We start from the raw sequence: 19,788 nt of genomic DNA, 5'->3' as shown, positions 1-19,788 counted from the left end.
TGCTTTCTTATATCTCATCTTTATCTTTGGATGCTAAAAAAAAATTGTTACTATTTCATCTTATTTTCACTTCTTTTCATTTTATATCGTCCGTCACATATGGTTCATTTCACAACAACTATCACTTCTTTTTTCTTTGCTCTAGCTTTCATAATTCTGTTTCACTCCTCATCCACACCTCTTTTTGTATATGTTTTTAACACTCCTTGTCTACGCTATTCTTAATTTTGATGGCTTATAATAAAAAACACACCATTAACACTAGCCAAAAAATGTCATCCTTGGGTCAGGATGAAGCAAGTTTGGCGGGTCGGATCAGTTTTTGTTTTTGTTTTTTTCCTGAAACTGGATCAGCTCTTCGAACAATACTTGTGGTTAGATTATTTTTTACATTCCAAATAAATTAAAATAATTATTTATTTACTGCCACTTACAAATCCCAACATTTTAATCAGACACATAAACTCATTGATGTATTTTATGATTGAAGCAAAGCTACATACCCACTTGGGCGGCTGACAAATAGCTTTCTATCCAGTGACTAATGACTTCACATACCAGTTAGGCAGTTATCATTCCTGTAACTGAAAATTAACCAAGGAATAACCAATTTAATTAGTATATTCATTAAGAAATATAGATTTAAAAATATTCTTATGTAGCATATTGAAATTTTAATTATAAATACTGTATAGCATGTGTAATAAAATAAAATAAAAATTACTCAGCAAATGCTGGTCACAATAGTAAAAAGTGGTAGGTTAAACCTTTAACTAAGTTGAGAATTTAATTTCTAAGGATCATACTCTCATAGTCTCATGAGATCTTTAACCTTCAGGTTAAAATTATGGGTAAAAAATTAAAGAAAATGTAGGATTAATAAAGGGATAGATGATGCGGAAAGAGAAGGGGGAGTAAAATAGTGTGACCGGCTTGCTTTTCAGATTGTTTTATCGGTAAATGGAGATATGCATCATGAGTGTGATTAATAAGCAAAAGATATGCTGCAAGTTCAGGGTGCTGCTACCCAAAACTCTCACTCTGCCTGTCGAGTCGACAAGTAAATGACAGGGTATAATTCACAGTTGACGTAAGCCAACCTTCAGCTGCCTCGTATTAGGAGCATGTTATGTTACTTTTCCTTCCCCCCTTAACTCCGTTTCAGAAACGAATATCATATATATCATATATACCCTGTAAAATTACATTTGCATGATAGAATCTCACCCTTCTGCTGTCCCTACTATTCGACATTTCCCGGAGGAGTCAATCAGTGAGGGAGGGAAGATTCAAGACTGAACAGCCTTCCAACTCCATTCTCTATCCTCCGAATCAATCGCTAATGTATAACCTTTGAAAAGCTTTCATTGGAACTTCCCCTTTCCCGATCAATAGGCTGTATATATTTGCACATGTAGCCCCATGCAACGCTACCTTAGTACTAGCAAATTTACTATGCTGATATATCATATATGCAAATGCAATGTTATTTTAGCAAAGCTTTGCTACATTTGTATCCCATTTTCACGTGAATATGCAACCCAAAAATATAAAGTGAAAAACTCTAAAATTAGAAAAAAAATCCATGGTTGTTGTTTGTAACAGTAATGTAAAAATTGTTACAATATACTATTAACTTCACTCTCAATCACTATGTTCACATAGTAAACCAAAAAGACTAAGTTAAGAACCATAAAGAGAAAATTTAAACTCTGTCTTTTTCGCATACAAGTGAACATGAAGTTTCCTTTTGGCTAGACCTCATTAAACACAAGATAAAGTTTGATCTCGATGCATAATTGCCCTCCAACGACGTAGCTATTACTGTGAGGTATGAAGATGTGCGTGTTGACCAATTCCTACTTACAAAATATATATCTTAAGTATTTCGATAATACTTTATGGGAAAACTATTCATACCCATGAGATAATATCGCATACCTAAATTATAATATTGCCCAATTTGGACTACATTAGTCTAATAAACAATAATCAATAATGTTTAAGGACTTAATGTTGTGCTAGGGTTCCAGTTTTGAGTTGCAGTGTCGCAACTCTTCTCTTCCATTTTTTTTATAAGTAACTCTTCTCCTCCTCATGGAGGCTTTATATACTAATTGGATTTGTTATACTTTGCAATAGTTTTCTCTTTTTTTTCTTCTTATTTTTCTTTTTGTCCACCTCTCCACAGCTCATTTTTTAGGTGTGAAGATAACATTATTCAACAAGCAAGGAGAGAGGCCAACTCGATCGCACCTCACTAGAAACAAGGGTTGTTGGCATCCGCAGTGGTAGAAATGAAAAACTAGTGAAGGGTGGTGATAAAGAAAACAAAAACCAGAAAGTGGCCGGTGGTGGAAAAGAAAATTTGGTGGATGATCCAGGATAATTATATCTTCACACATCACTTTTGAGGTGTGGAAATGTGGAAAAAGAGAAAGATAGGAAAAAAGGAGAGAGACTGTTTCTCTCCTAGGTGGGAGGTTTTTTCTATCCACTTTGGCTGAGTTTGATTTTTTCTATGTGAGAATTTTCTTTATTTGGTTTTATTTTTCTCGATTTTCCTCTTCACCATCTCCAATTCTTGTGCATCATCCGAGTTATGATATATACAAACCTCTTCACTTCTTTTCCACCTTCATTCTATTTATTTATCTCTTTTTTATCAATCAAATCACATATCACATCTTTACTTTCTCTCTCCTTTTTTCCTATCTCTCTCTTTTTCCACATTTCCACACCTCAAAAGTGATGTGTGAAGATATAATTATCCTGGATCATCCACCAAATTTTCTTTTCCACCACCGGCCACTTTCTGGTTTTTGTTTTCTTTATCACCACCCTTCACTAGTTTTTCATTTCTACCACTGCGGATGCCAACAACCATTGTTTCTAGTGAGGTGCGATCGAGTTGGCCTCTCTCCTTGCTTGTTGAATAATGTTATCTTCACACCTAAAAAATGAGCTGTGGAGAGGTGGACGAAAAGAGAAATAAGAAGAAAAAAAAGATATGATAGGTGATTTGATTGATAGAGAAAAGAAAAATATATTGAAATGATAGTGAAAAAGAAGTAGAGATGTGTGTATATATCATAACTCTTGCTTGCTGCATATCAATGCTAGCAAATGGTTGAAACACAACAACACTAAATGACAATTTATAAATGGGACATTTTAGTTTTGAGAAAGGTCGATTTTGAGATTATGATGTGGGGTTGAGTAATGATATATACACACCTCATTTTTTAAACACTTCATTTTCACATCTTTTTATTTCTATCTTTCTCATCTTATCATCTATCACATCTCATATTTTCTCTCTCTTACTTTTTCTTTTATTTTTATCTCTCTCACCATTCCACCTCAAAAGAGAGGTGTAGATGAAATATTATCTTGTTGGGTTTTTCATTTGATTTAGTTTTTCTACCGTTCATGTTCTTAGTATGTTTATGTACGAGCAAGCATGCTATGAGCTTTATTGTTATATTAACAATGCGTGTCTTATCGTGCTTTAGTATTTCCCTCAAACTTTCTTAGCCTCAATACCCTATGACTCTGCAAATCAAATATTTAATTAACTACATCTCATTACATTATAAAATAAGATAATAAGAGAAGAAAAAAATACAAATATAAGCGTTTCACACTAATACGTTTTTAAGCAAAGAGTTTGAGTCAATATATAGTCTTAACCTTCATCTTCTTTCACGATGCTAGATAATATGAAATTTCTCAAAAATCTCCTTAACCTCCCCTTTCATTTATTGTATTGAATAATGTGATACTAATTTCACCCTTACAATCTCAGCTCTTTTTCTCCTAAACCAAAATAATACCAATGCATCATCTTCATTAGAACTAGAAAACATGTATCTAAACCCTCACTAATTACTCTACAAAATGTAAATTTGAACTGAACCATAAGAAAACACTACAAAAGGAACAAATATATTTTAAAGGTGAGTAGGGTAGCTGCAGTACTCTTAAAATTTAAGTAGTGAGGTCATCCTGTCACCTCACTACAGAAACCCTAAACCTGGACACTTTAGGTTCCCTACTATTCTTGCGGCAGCTAGCATCCATCAGCTCAGCTGGAGGAGACCCATTAATCCACTCCAGTTCCAGGCCCTGGCTTGCTGCCTATGTGGGTCAGTGTGTGCATTGGGTAAATTAAAGGTGCCTCACTCACTCAGTGCATGTCACTATCAACCCTTTCTTTTATTCTCTTCTCTTTTCCACCCTTGTTTTTTTCTTCAATTCACGCTACTGCCACTCTTTTCCCATCTCGACGTGATAACCTGCTGTCCCTTCATGAATATTGAACACTCCAACTACTATTTAAGCACTCGTACTTTTTTGCTATGAAAACGCCACACTCCATATGAAGGCCTGTCCTCACATGCATTTTGGGTAAGCCGTAAACAAAAACAAGCTGAAAAATGAAACCAAACAAAACAATCAAGCATGTATAAGGTTATCTTTGTCATCATGTTTTATTTGACTAATCATGCATAAGAGATCTTTTTTTCTCTTTTTTTTTTTTGTAATAATCCTGATTAATTATTAATACACTGTTTTGGGAAAAAAGTTGGGAGAAGCTGATAACGATTTGTTTCCTCTTTTGGTCTTTCAACTAGTGGTTCAACGGTTGGTGCAAATGCGAGTGTAGTGGCATCATTAATAGGATTTTTAAGCTTCATTAGTGGTGGAGATTCAGTTTTTTTTTTAAAGGCTAGCTACTTTTTTTATGAGAAAAGTGACAAGTTGAAATGTATGCATGCAAAATGACATACCACTTATTGGATCACATGCTTACTATTTAGGGTCGGTCCCGATATTTTGGAGGCCCTAGACAAATAATAAAAATGGACCCCTAATAATTTTAATGTTTGAAATTTCATCAGAACCATTATGTTGGTTTATTTGGCAACTGGCTCTTACAACCCCGCCTAGGGGTTGCGTGTTCAAATCCAAATTTTTGAATTCTTTCAATTCAAATTAATTAACAAATAACATGTCAAAATCTAAAAGGTGAGATTCGAATCGAACCCGGTACATGAAAGTAACATACACAATTACTAACCACTAAACCAGCTCAAGTCATTAATAACATCTTGAACATTAATTATTATAACTATATTTTATTTTAGGGAAGAGTTTAGTGGGAATTTTTTTTGAGACCCCTTCTTTTTGGAGGCCCTGGGCTGTGGGCCTGCTTGTACAGTCCTAGGGCCGACCCTGTTACTATTACCCTAAAATCAAATAGTGTTAGAGGGTGCAACATTATTTTCTTGTAGCGTATTTTTTTTATTTTAATATAAGTGTCAACTTAGAAAAGATGTATAAATATTAAGAAATGTAATGAATTTTATTAACTTTTTAAAATATAATATTTGTTTTCCTATTTTATCCTTAAAGTGTATTATTATCTCTCCTTATTTATTCTTCTCATAGGGGCTTTATAAGAAAAAACATTAGTGAATGCTTTATTAAAATTCTAAGTGGATAATTATTATCAAACAAATTAAATATTTTCTTTCTAAATAAATATTTATTTTGAAACAGAGGGAGTATTAATTAATGTCGTCTTTCGAACGCAATCCGATCCAATAGGCAACAAGTTAGCCCTCCAACCCAACAATCCCCCAACACCTATCAGCGTCCTTTTGCACGACATGTCTTTTGTGAGATTCAAACACGGGGCCTGCTCTGATATCATATAAAACAACTAATTATCTAAAAAACTTAAGTTATTTGATAAGGATCATATGAATAATTTTATACCATATTCTAACAATGTGTGTCAAAAACTTAAGTTGAGTCAGTGGATTGAGTCATAAAATAAAAGAATTATACTAAAATGAGGCAAATGGCTAAAATAATGTATATTGAATCTTATTATTATTATTATTTAAATTCTAGCACCTTTGTACTAATCATAATACATTTTGGATTATTAAAAAAATTATACTAAAATGAGGTAGATTGACCCACCTAAAGCCAGCATATTTACATATTAACCAATATAAAATAGCTTTAAATAATAATGAAAAAATATTTAAAGCTGGGAAGTAAAGAAAAATGACAAGCCAATTTGACCCACCAAACCATCAACCCGTTTCTTGAAGGGGTAGATGAGGTTAGTGAAAACGGCCGGGTTGGTGTACTTGAAAACTCAATACATCGTGCCTATTTTGATGGGTTCACTCGATGAGTCTCATCATCATCTTATACCAAATTAGACTAATATTAAGAAAGAAAAAGAAAGAAAAGTGAGATATGACATGCAATTAGAGTTAGGTATGAGGTCTAGCCCGCCCCACATAAGCCCGCTCCGCATAAGCCCGCGCGTTAGCTTGCTTGTCCGTGTAGGCCCGCAAATAAATGAACATGTAATTAAGTTAGTCCGTGTCCGCCCCGCTTAAACCGCAAATAAACAAACTAGCCCGCGGACCAAAATTAGATTTTAAAATAAAACAATAAAAAAACCTAAAAAATAGAGAAAAAAACGGATTGCCCAAACAATTCTCTGAATTCCACATTACATAATCAAACTCTAAAATGTTCCACAAATCCAAAGCAAGAAGATTTCATGGTGGCGGTGGGAGACTTGAGAGAGACGGAAACCAGAAAAGAAAGAGAGTAAGAGAAGAGAAGTAGGGTACGTAAGGTAACCTGTCTGGTAAGTGATGAGTGTCTCACTTCACTTGGGTCTCTTGAGTTGGTTTCTTTTTGGGCCACTATATCAAGGATTCAAGATCAAGTAAAGTAGTTTATGAACTATGAAGATTTTTTTTTTATAATTATATGGCCCACGGACCAGCCCGCAAAACCGCGGGTTCATTAAACCGCGGGCTAAACGAGACAGCCCAGATAGGCTCGCATTTAAACGAACCACCATATACTGGACTATTAACCATGCGGATCGCGAGTTATGCTGGTTGGCCCGCGAACTTTGACCCGCTTACCCAGCTCTACATGCTATAATTAAAAAAAAAAGTATGATTAAAATAAAATAAAAAATACATGTGAATATAGCATAATTTGAGTTGATATTATTTTGAAAAGCAATATTTTGATATCAAATTGGATTCTCATGTCCAGCTAGCGAATAAATACGGTCTTCATGTGCACGAACTAGTGAGAACATGGAGATGAAATTTCACCAGAAGGGACATTGGATGACTTATCAGTCACATTGACCATTCATTTGCTTAGTGACACATGAAAGCATATAAATTAAGTGGGGTCTCTTTGAGATGGAACATGTTCTGTTTTTTTCAATTTGCAAGGTACAGTCACACTTATATTCACAAATAATTAAGGTCATGAAGCTGTCAATCAAAAGCTTAAAGCCACAAGGGTGGTTTTTTTTAAAAGCCACAGGGGTGGTTGCTATAAAGGGTAGTTAAGAATCACAATCATGAACCTCAATACTAATTAGGAGCTTTGAAATAGCATGCGTTTTGTTTGGAAATGTTTTTGGCCCCTCTTGGTTCATAATTGCATTACTATATTCAGCAACAATTCACCACGGGCATAAAAATAACATCAATAAGTACGGCATGAACACTTTCCGTGATACACACACATATTATGAATTAAAACTGAATAAAGTTATTTATTCATGGTTTAATGTTTGGGCTTGTATTTTAGGATTGGTTTGATAAATTAAAGATGTACGTATTTTTCTATTCTACCTATTTGAGAGGATGATTCCCAATTTATGTAAAGAGTAAACATTCATTTTATTACCTAAATTTGTTTTTGATTGATAAGTTAGATCTCAGACTAAGAAAGTAAGTCATGTGTTCTATATGAAATAATTGAAATGTGTAAAACTTCGATCAAATTAGCCATTCATTCTGTCAACTATGCACTAACACATTTGATTGCACAATCAACATCCTATGTGAAACTCATCTACGCAAATCAGGTTCAGAAATGTTACCCAACCCAACCTAATTTTGGCTCAATGACTGAGTTAAGTTCGCCCAGAGAACACCTATGATTTTTCGACTAGTTGTTACTATAGTTTTTTTTTTCTTGTCAATGTTGCTACTATAGTTATGTTTGATGTTTTGGATATATTACAGTATTTGTATCTTTTTGGACTTATTTGATTTTGGGATGACTTTAATAATGTTCTTATTTTCGTAAATGAAAAAGTTTCAAATTTCCCCTCCATGTTACCGAAATTTTTTTCAAATTCCTCATGCTTTTTTTTTGTTGAAAAAGCCTCATTCATTAAAGTAGATGGGCTGAAGCCCAAAGAAACAGGCACAACAGGAAGTGTCTAAACAGCAGGGCTAACAAACAAACAAAAAATTCTCGTGCGGAGTACCCAACATTTGTTTTTCTTTTGGGTCAAAAAATAAGAAGTTGATACATCTTCACACATATCTGAGTAGTGTGTTTTTGGTAAATTAGTTTTAGAGTCCTCACACGCACAAGTATGATCTGGGGCGACTTGGTCCAAACGCAATGAATACCATTATGGATCAACAGATAAGGGTCTCATCTCCTATAATTGTCATCGGATATCTCGAACTATCCAGAAAAACAACTATCGAGATTTGTTTATAAAAACAGTCACTAACCACAATGAAGGTATGCACACTTTTATGTATTACTCTACTCAATTCTAATTTGATAGGAAACCACAACCTCATCAATGAATCGAAGCTTGAAGTGCCCGTCAATCAACTTGACTTAGAAGCCAAGTCAATTTAGTTAGTTAGTTTAGGGAAATAAATTGGAGAAGAGAGGATAGTCCTAGATGGTCCAAAACTAAATTCCTTGAATATTTTGTATACTCGGAGTTTTATAGGGGATTAAATACATGGAGATGTATCTTTATTATATTGTCAACAAATACTGGAATTCATAGTCATAGGGTATCTTTTCTACAATGGTAGAAGCCTTGACATTACTATGGCTTCTAAAGCAATCCACCATTGATTTCCTTAGAGTCCATGATGTAGGTAACTGGTTGCACACCCACTCCACCAGTGAGTCAGTGTCCTTTGCAAAATCAAGCATGTTTCTCAGGAGTAGCTCTGGAAATGCTATCCTTTTTGTGCTAGTGGCCAGAATTGAAGCCTGAAGATAGTCTAGCTTTGATTTCTCCAATTCAGCAGTAACACCATCTCCTGTGTATATCCTCACCTGCACAAAGTGCATATAATTGGAGGTAAATACTTTTTTCTGTGCATGTTTGATTTCACGATTTGATTCAAATTCAATCATGCTATAAGACTAATAACATCTAACCAGAAGTGATTCTAGAACATGTCCACCGTGGAGCCAAACATGCTAACAGACAGTTTGTTAAGAATGAACATTAGATATGTGTTTGAGCAGGACTTACAGTTGGAGAAGAACGAGTTCCACTACATAGAGCAAATGTGACATTAGAATCAATAAATTCAAGTCCATAAAGTTCACGAACGACTGATTCTTTCTCCTCCCACTGACTCTTCCTCTGTACCTAATCAATGAGACATCACTGTTTTAGAGATTAAGGACAACCAAACAGTTGAGTTGTTTCTGCATTTAAAAGAACAAAAAGGAACTTGCTTATCATAGTTACCTCTTTCATAATAGAAGTATCTCTTTTCCTTAAAATGAAATGCTCTATTGCTTGAGCATTTATTATGTTGCCTCCCACATTGAGGGTTGCCTGCACAGAAGCAATTCAATTGAACATTTAGGGACTGTCTGTTTTGTGCTTTTTCTTAGAAAAAAATGTTTTTTTTTCCATTAAACTATGCATTAATAGTATTTTTCAAAGAAACTTAACCAAAAACACCTTAAATTTCAAGAATGTGCCATTTTTTTGCTTTTAAATTATGACTCTTATCACCAGATCAAGGAACAGAACAAGTAAAACCTATACCAATACTTTGAGTACCTTGTTCATCAATTCAAGTTGCTTTTCTGGGGTAGATGGCACTCCAAATTGGATGAATCCCTGGAACAGACAATATATTAACCATAGTTCTGATTCATATCATGATCAAATTCATAAATAAAAGCTCATGTGATGTTAATACAAGACCATATAGAAATTAAAAAAAGGAATTTTCCACTATACATGCATGAGACAAGCATTGTACACGTTGATCCAGAACGCTAATTTTTGTTGGTTTGTAAGGCCTTTCAAATCAACTGTCTGAAGATTGCTCATCAAGATCCTGCACATCACAAGAAACAAATGATAAGTTTCTCAATGTTTTCATCTCATAAATGTACACATCATTCATGCCATACCTTAATTTTCTTAGTAATGGAATAGAAGAAGGACTTGAGATGAACTTTGGATCCATAGAGCTGGAAGTGAATATAACCAAGTTCTTGTAAGGACCAATGTCTCTTGGAATGGACTCTTCTGTATCGAAGATACCATATGGATCTTGCTGCCTTGATGATTCCCTCTGCAACATGAGGCTTGACTTTGGGGTCGATCCAGTATCCACCCTGAAGCTTCTTGAGCTTAAAGAAGAATGCACAGACCTGGAAACTGGCCCTGATTTTTCCAATTCCATTGCTCTTGATGTTCTCAATAGCCTCACATATATGAAATTCAAACACTTCATGATACTCTCAGATAGTTTGTTGGGTTGCCACTTTAGGTCAGTTTCTTCTGACAGAAGTGGATCAAGTAGTGACCTAGTGGGAAGATCTAAGTACATCTCTGGATTACGTTCCCTCACCTGGAAATAGCAAAGGAATTGAAAATTAGCAAATTTACACTGTTGACAACATTATATATTCCAAGTTATGGCATGTATAAGGTACAGATCATTGTTGAAGTTTTGACATTACATTATTATTTTATACTTGATAAATAGAGCCAATTGATTCAAGTAATGCCATTCAGTGGGATAAAATTATATTCCAGTTTAACACTAAGAACTTTATTTTACCCTCTAAGGTGAGCGAGTCAAACCCGAAAAACTTAGTCTGGTTTTCATTTGATGACTTCCTTTTTTGAAAGTCATAGGTTGATCTTAGCATGAAGCATCAAGTGAGACTTCTTTTCTCTACATTAGTGATACTATGGCAATGCAGCTAAAACTAATCTTTTGTTTTTGTTAAGAAAAACAAATCTTCATGCATGAATGGGGAAATAGGCCTGCATACAAACCTTAGGGGATGGATGGCGGGGGTCTCGCATAGGTGAGGGAGGCTTTACTATCCCATTTTTTCTTGGAACTCTTTCATGCAATTTCACATCTTCTTGGAAATTTTTTTCTTTATGTTCTACAGAATTCTTGAAAAGTCCTGTTTTCTCATTAAGACTGAAGTCATTGAGATTATAATCTCCTTTTATAGCCTTGCTTATGAAATGCAGTGCCTTGGTTTCAAATGCCATCCTTTCATGAACACCTCTGTGAATAGGACCAGGATTTGTGATTGACATTGTTGCAGTTGATAAGTGATTGCTAGCATTGCTCAAATTCACAGAATTCCATGTTTTTGACTTTGATTCCTTGGTGACTTCTTGTTCATGTTTCAAACCAGCTTGAAGTTGGCTTATTTGGCCCTCAAGTCGCGCAATCTCACCCTCAACCATGACTAGCTCGGCTAAGAGTTCTCTCATCTGCACATAATTCATACTTAACGTTAGTAATTTTCTTCAGGCTGTTTCAAGTTTGTCAGACTACAACCACTTTATAAAATTGAGCTTGAACTTTTCTCGAACACCTTCCATGCATATTCCATATACTTTTGTATATAGCTTCTATGCACCTTAAAAGTACTAGACAGCCTTTAATTGAAATAAATTATAACATTTGAAGAACTCAATTGATGAATCTGTGGATTTTGAAGGACCTAATTGATGAGAAAACATATTAAAGGACATTTTTTATTTTAAAGTAGCTGATATAACAGTGACAGTTAGGGTGGTTCTAAAAGCCCTTTCTACATGCATTTGTGTTACATGCTATGGATTGACTTTGCTCTATACATTGACCCCATATCCCTATAGCTAGACACTTCTAAAGCACATGCATGAATCAGCCCATAATACTTGCCACTATAAAATTTTAAGAGTGAGGAGCACTCTCAATCCTGTTCGATTCGGGAAGATTCACATCTTGATGGGAATAGCTTTCCAATCAGGTCTTTCCATCCACAAGACTTGAATTTGAAATTTAGTTTAAGGAGAATCAGACATATACCACTTGAACTAACTATCCATCGGTAAGTGAGAAACACTGAAAAAACATAGCTAGAAAAAGAAAGCAATAAAATAATAACAAATGTGAGGTCATTAATTATGTTACCTTGGGAGGAAGAAAATTAGGAATTGATATCACTGAACCATTTGATCTATTATGCACCATTTCCAGAACCCCATGGACCTTTTCTTCTTGCTCCAACAACCTTTGAAGCATAGAGACCTGTATTTAACATAAAAATGTCACAACTCATAACAATTTCGCTTAAAATTCGTAAAAAGAATATGCAATTATCACTTAAATTGTCAAAACAGGTGAAAATCTCTGCTATTATATGAATATGTGAAACTTTCCAATTCAATGCCTGTGGCTTTGAGGGGTATGGTTCTCATTCACTGATGGCCCTCTCTGTTGGCAAAAATAGCAAGGTTTATAGTTCCAATGTTTGCAATAAGTGTTGCTATATTTTGATATCATCATGAACTATCACTTAAAGCTCTGTCAAAGGGAGCGTGACACTTTTTACCGCCATCTTATAGTCGCGGATGATCATCTTTTTATATAGTTGGCTAGATACTATAAAGTGCCATGCTCTATGATCCATGATTTTGTGAAAAAGAGTAATGTAACTTCATAATTTTTGGTTAAGCGTGACGCTACATGTCACGAAGTTACTTAATCCAATAGCTATCAAGAGTTCTCTAGATTAGTAGTGACATGATCTTTAGATTGAATCATCAATCATATGGAAACGAGAATGCAATAATTGGATTTTAGATATTTTTCAAGCAAGAAAAATCTGGTTTACAAGTTAAAGGAGTTTATCTTCAAATTAATTTTAGCAGCATTGTAAATAATATGTACTAAATTTTAATAATAACTAAAAATACAGTTCATGTTGGACCATTCCATAGAATTGCCCACTTTTCAAAATAGGCTTTTGAATACCAAGAATTTTCCATCAAAATACCTCTCTTTCAAGATCCTCTTTCTTTTGTCTCCCAGTAATTTTCTTTTTTCTCTGCAAAAAAAAGTAAAGAAGATGAGGAAAAAATGTCTTAGAAAAGAGCATCAATCCATGTGTTTGGTTGTCTGAACTCTGAATGGGGAAATTGAATGCAAAGACAAATTCATTGCTTTATCAGAAAATAAAAGTGAAACATGCAATAATCAAAAGTACCCCTTCACTCACCAACCAAAATAAGAAGAGAGATCATATATAACAAACAAATAAAAACAAACCATCCTTACATATTTGTTACTAAGCACTTAGTAGTCATGCACACTTTTGGTGGATTCAGGATTGTCTTATATAAACCTTAAAAAAAAGGATTGTCTTATATATAAAAATAAATATAATAAATTACATATTTATAATGATGCATGACTAATAGTGTGGGATTGGCAATGGACATACAATTCACCATGAGTCAGGTATAATCTAACTATACTTTAAAAGTTAGAGTTGAATTGAGGGTTTTTTTTCCACCTTTTATAAACATTTATTTGACTATATTTTTAGTGAATGTGAGACGTCGACATTAGTAAAACACTATATGATAGAAGAGTAAAATTAAGATGAATAACAGACTTACAAGAAGATCTACAGAGTTAGAATTAAGTGAAGAGGATTGATCTACATGGCTGTCCATGGAAGAAACTTCACTGCACCCAAGCTTGAAGGTACCCCAACGCCTGGAAGAGACATTAAAACAACACGGAGTTGGGGGGTTGTAAGGTTTTTCATCATGGAAGGGTGATGATGAGACAAGCTTGGGGCCAAAGAAACAGAGGCTGCTGCGACGTCGTGTTGTTGATGTTGTTGGCGTTGACGTTTGAGAGTGAATGAGACAGGAAGAGGAGGAAGAAGAAGGGGCTTTGTGGAGAAGTGTTGAGGATGAGAAGGAGCTTTCACTTTCAGGTTTTTCATGAAGTTGGTTCAGGCACTGGGATGATATTGATAATAACCGTCTCTGTTGTGGTTGTGAGTGCTGGTAGGAGTGGGACATCATGCAGAGAGAAAAAGAAAAGAAAATGAAGGTGGTGGTGTGTGGTGGTGGGTACTTTGGTTTCTTGGCGTAGCTTGCAATCCTGGTTTGATTTTTGAGAGTTAGATAGCCGCAGTTATCACCTGCTATTGGTTCCTCCACATTCTAAGTTTCTTTCTAATTACATGACTTTTAAGTAAGAGTTCATCTTTAATCAAAAGGATCAACATTTTCTAACATTTTCTTTTGTTACAATTGGTGTCTCAATTTCCTAGGGACTAATAGGAGTGAGATACACTAACATGTCAAAATTTTATTAATAATATAGAAAATATAAGGTTCATTTATGGGACATAAAATTTTAATCTAATGAAATTTAATTAGTTCTTTTCTCTCAAGCTAAAAGATTTTTTTTTTGAAAGATCTCAAGCTAAAAGATGAAAACCAATCAATTTATAGATAAAAAGAAACTATATTGATTATATGATGAAAATATAATTTTCATGTTTCAATAAGTAAAGTAATGTGATCTATATTTTATATTTTTTAGGAGAAAGATTGCGATTTACGAACACCATTTACTTAATAAGACTGGTAAAATTACGGGGATTTCTAACAATTTTTTTAGCTTTTCCATTTGTAAAATTTAGAAACCGCCATAAATTGCATATATCACTCTCACGTGTTGGAGATTTTTTTTAAGTAGCATATTTCATAATGGTTTTTTTTTTCATTTTTCATTTTTTAATACTTTATTTTAGTTTGATTGATGATGATCATATGAAGGTGTCTTTCAAACAATTTAACGAGTGACAAATCTTACATGCCGCTATTGCCACCATTAATTAATTACTAATTGTACCTATATTATATGTTGTTCCTCTTCCGTGCGCATCTATATATCTATATATATTAGTAAAGCTCACTTGAGCTAAGTATTAAATACAAATATAAGAGAGTCTACACTAGTAAGAAATTGTGTTTTAATGAGAGAAGCAACAGCTTTTGAAACTGAATAAAAATCAACCCACTACTGCAAACACACATTAAATATATTAAATAATATAATTATTGATTGACCGGGCAGTTTCTATGGATGGGCAAAATGTGTTTGCCTACATGTGTTAGAAGGCATAAACTGGATACTGACTAAAAAGGAAGCTGAGAGATAAACTATAAATGAACAATGTGTTAAACGAAAAATTAATATCAAATTTTCAGTTTCACATTTCCTTGAAAACCCCACGAGCTTGCTTTCCACCAATTCATTTTCAGTTACACATTGCCTTGAAGACTCCACGAGCTTGCCTTCCACCTATTCATATTGAAATTTTTTCAGTTACACATTACCTTGAAGAAAGACCTATTCACCTTGCAGTTTTTCCCTGAAAACAAATTAAACTCATGACTATATATTCATTTTTCATATGATTAGTCACTATCATTATGATGTAAAAGTAAAACCAAACTTAATAAAAATAAATGTGAGACAATTGATTCAGGGAGGGCGGAACTGAGAAAATTAAAGTTTTAGGGCTCTTAGAATATTGCTCTCCACAATCAGTATTCTATTCATTACTCCATAACGCATCAACAACTCACCACTCAAGATATCACGCAACTGCTGCAGAGAATAGACTCAAAACAAACCATTTTCTAACAATTTCTATAACTGACAACTTTTGTAACTGATTATATAGAAACTAAATAAAATTGTCAGTCTAAAAGTTATCCAGCCACCAACATTAAATAAATATATAAATAAAAATTCATTACATTAAACCATGCATTTATTTTGTATCTCTATATAAACAAATGACTCACACACTCAAGTTATAGATAACTTAGACTCCATCAGCCTGTGAGAAAATGACAGCGGTCACTAGCTATTTTAAAACTATTTTTTGTATTACTCATTGTTTCTTTCTTTGTGTTAGGAGAAAGATCATTAACGACAACAAAGAACTTACATTCTTCAGTGATCTATCCTCCATTGCAGATGACTAGAAAATAAAAGTGTGAGTTTCTTGGATATATGACACTCTGAATATACATAGTAAAAAAGAATTAACTATCACTAATATGGTTCTAAATCTAATTGACAAGAAAGCTTCAATTTTTTATTGTCTTTTAACATTTTACTATCACTAAACTTACTTCTCTTGAATTTCTCTATAGGGACAGTCATTGCAAGGCTCAGTGCTTGATGTGGCTTCATCAGGTAAATAACTACTCTGTAGTATATCTTATGCTTTTCTATATGAACATCTCATAAAACAAAAATCAATCTACATACTATAAAAAGAGAAATTCCCTTCCTACACAAGGTTCCTCAAATTTTACTAACACAAACATATAAATCAGAAACCAAAAACATGTTAAGCTGAAACACTCACATTCACTCCCTCCTATTCTCCTAGCTCGATACCACCACAGAATGAGCCCAGATAGTATACTTATAATTATTGAATTAGAATCATAAAATACAGTTTGAAATACACACTTTTAAAATAGAAAAGTTAAAAAGAACTCCTTCACTTCAATAGCAAGTTCTACACTTAAGGTTTAAATTACAATTTTTAGGGAAGGTTTAAATGGTTGTTTTGATACTATTATTTGACTTAATGACAATAAGAACCAACAAACAAGATACAATTCAATCGTGGAAGAAAAGGTAAACAGAGAATAGCCCACAAAGAACAAAAGACAGTGAGAAAAATACCTCCACAAATCAATGACATGGAGGTGAGAATATGGTAACACCACTACTTTAGTATACAATTATCAACTTCACGAGCCTCGCCAGAAGTCCCGCGGCGGTGGTTGTTTGTCCTGTGCACAAGTTTGACAAAAAAACCAAATTGGGTGGGACTGGGGCAGTAGTGTGGGTCGCACGTCCAACAAAAGCTGTCGGAGGCATGGTCGGTGGTTTCGTGGTCGTAAGGGAAGGAGGAGGAGGAGAAGAGGAAAGGCTAGGTGTGGTGGCTAGGGTTTTTGTTTGGGCAGAAGATGAGGAGACCAAAAATGGGATCACTCTCCCTTTACTCCTTTTATTTAATTCAATGTGGACCTGTAAGCGGTGAAGACTACAGTGTATCCCATTTTAGGGGATGCACCGGTGTCCCCCAAAATTTTTATGTTAGATTACAAATTTGTCCCTTAAATATTCTGGCGGTTTACAACCTACAGTAAGTGCCTGCTAAATTTTTTGTCTTCTTCCCCTGTAGTTTCTTCTTCTATGAGTAAAATAAGGATTTGAGTTTCTTCTTTTAGCAGTAAAATAAGGATCTGTAGTTTCTTCTTCAAATCCTTGGCTAGCCACGCCATAGAGTATTGGAACCAAAGCCCAAAGCCACAAATACAAAATAAAATCAACAAAAATATAACTCACAGTCGTTGAACATGAACCATACAAGTAGATGACAAAGAAAACAAATCTGGGTTGTATTTTTGTTGATTATGAACCCACAGTCGTTGAATATAATCCACAAGTACATGGTACAACATTGAAAAGTGAAACAAAGCAAAACCCACTCATCAAGAAAACAGATCTGGATGTCTAAGCGAAAGAAAGAGGATGAACAGAGGTGGAAAATTCTGTGAACCAAAAATGAAGCACAGATCTGGAATAATGGTTGAGGAAGAGGAAGGAACGAACTCATGCTCTGTGCATGCTGCACAACGACGATTTCACTGCGGATCAGAACACGATTGCCCCGTGCATGTAACACTCGGTGAGGAACCCTTGAGAGACGCTGTAACGGCCGTCGCGGATCTTCGACCGGTGGCAAATGTCGTCTAAGTGGAGCCTCACGTCGAACACGACGCCGCAGCAACATAGGAGGCGTTTGATGAGCGAGTTTTGGGTTAGATTTTCGAACTCCATGAAAGGGGTGTGGGTGTGGGGGTGGGGTGTTGGCTGTGGGAGGCGGAAGTAGTCAACATTGTTGTGGCATCGTGGGCGGAGGAGGTCAGACATTGGAAGAAGGTGGTTGTCAAGATTGGGAGAAAGAAAGAAGAAGAGTTTTTTTTTTTTTTTTTTGAAGTGAAGAAGTTGGGTATTTTGGTCAATTTGTTGATTCAATCTCAACCATTCAATTTTATAAATATTATATCAATGGTGGAAATTAAATAGGTATTCAGTGTCCTCCTTTTTATGAAAGTTTTTTCAATGAGGGCATGGGTGAACCCCTTTTTAAGGGTGACACCATAGATTTTACCCCTGTAAGCTTATTTTTTACTCCTATTTGTGTGGCTTCCCTTTTAAAAAAAAAATTTAGCCATACTATTAATTTATCACGGATTCATATTTTAAAATTCTTAATTTTTTTCTTCTATTTATAAAACCAAAACGTAATTTAAAAATATTTACTTTTATTATTGATCATAAATATTTGAATTATTCTTACACAAAAATATTTGACAAATATTTAGCTTTTTTTTTATTAATGATCATTTAACTTAAAATCCATTTTTACAAACTAAATAATCACAACATATTAATATATATTAAATTTATTGAATATTTACAATCATCACAAAAAATTTGTACTCTGATCTTCTTTATTTTTAAAAAAATTCCAGGGATTGTATCACTACAGTAGAACAACTCATCATATTCGATTTCGAATACCATTAAAACTTTTTGAAGATAGTACGAGCTCAATCAAGTAAAATATTTAGCTTGCTCGATTAGTGATTTAAATAGATTTGATTATTTGGGATGAGACACCTATGACTAAAAGGTTGGCATTTGAAACCCTCGATAGGACACTAAAAGCCATCAACCATTCTTGGAAGAGATTTCAGACAAATACTCTTAGTACTAGAAATTAAACTCGTGCGTTGCACGTGTTTGTTTTAAGTTGTAGTTTTAAATTTGTGATATCTTTATGTTATCTAAAAGTATGATTGGTGACACTTGATCATCTGCTCAGCTTAATTCAACAAATAGATATTGCAAATTGGTGAGGAAAAATATCAACAATTAGTAGAGTAAGAGAAGACATTGTTCATGAACAAAAACACCATGCCCTATTCTACTAAAGAATACATATGATTCACTTAAACAAATTATTGAGAGCACATGTCCAAATTTACAAAACCATTATTGAGAGCAATATTCACTCCTTTGAATCACTCACGTGATTGAAGGGCCAGCAAAATAATAATTGAAAGATAGATAATGCAATTGATAATAACTGAACAAGAGTTCATGTACCCAGTGGAGTTCTTGAATTCTTTAAATTTCAATGATACGCAAACCATTGTTGCACCTCAAAGTAGGAATGTCAATTATATATGCTACTCAAGAACATCAATCCAACCCTAGGAATGTGAAATGGAAGCCAATAACAGAGTCGTAAATACTTCAGAAAACAACACTGTTACAGAAGTGCTTATACCACGAATTAGTTTTACTGCAACATTACCAAAGGGATTGAAAATAGTTATTGTTGAGTAAGATGATACATATGCATAATATACTAAAATAGATATATCAATGAACCTTTTAATGAATTTCCTCAATGTAATTACATATGATATAAATATATTTCAAATCCTCTTTCATTTGATAGCTTTCTTACATTTATATAAATTAAAATATCACA

At 34.1% G+C, this 19,788-nt stretch overlaps 1 protein-coding gene and 1 long non-coding RNA gene across 2 annotated transcripts; both read right to left on the bottom strand.

Moving 5' to 3' along the window:
- Positions 1–8,780: 8,780 nt before the first annotated feature.
- LOC130747256 (uncharacterized) lies at positions 8,781–14,255 on the bottom strand. Its single transcript, XM_057600128.1, has 10 exons — positions 13,784–14,255; positions 13,159–13,209; positions 12,294–12,410; positions 11,150–11,605; positions 10,273–10,715; positions 10,097–10,196; positions 9,914–9,973; positions 9,593–9,682; positions 9,371–9,490; positions 8,781–9,168 (listed from the first exon to the last, which is right to left on the bottom strand). Exons 1-10 carry the CDS (start codon positions 14,198–14,200, stop codon positions 8,860–8,862), a joined length of 2,163 nt encoding a protein of 720 aa, XP_057456111.1. The 5' UTR covers positions 14,201–14,255; the 3' UTR covers positions 8,781–8,859.
- A 967-nt stretch (positions 14,256–15,222) lies between these two features.
- On the bottom strand, positions 15,223–18,407 carry LOC130742997 (uncharacterized). Its single transcript, XR_009021321.1, has 2 exons — positions 16,899–18,407; positions 15,223–15,561 (listed from the first exon to the last, which is right to left on the bottom strand). It is a non-coding gene; the product is annotated as an uncharacterized LOC130742997 (long non-coding RNA).
- Between the last annotated feature and the right edge of the window lie 1,381 nt (positions 18,408–19,788).

This window comes from Lotus japonicus, chromosome 3, assembly GCF_012489685.1.
Source record: "Lotus japonicus ecotype B-129 chromosome 3, LjGifu_v1.2".
In the NCBI taxonomy this organism is placed as follows: Eukaryota; Viridiplantae; Streptophyta; class Magnoliopsida; order Fabales; family Fabaceae; genus Lotus; species Lotus japonicus.
This window is presented reverse-complemented; position numbering and strand designations above follow the sequence as displayed.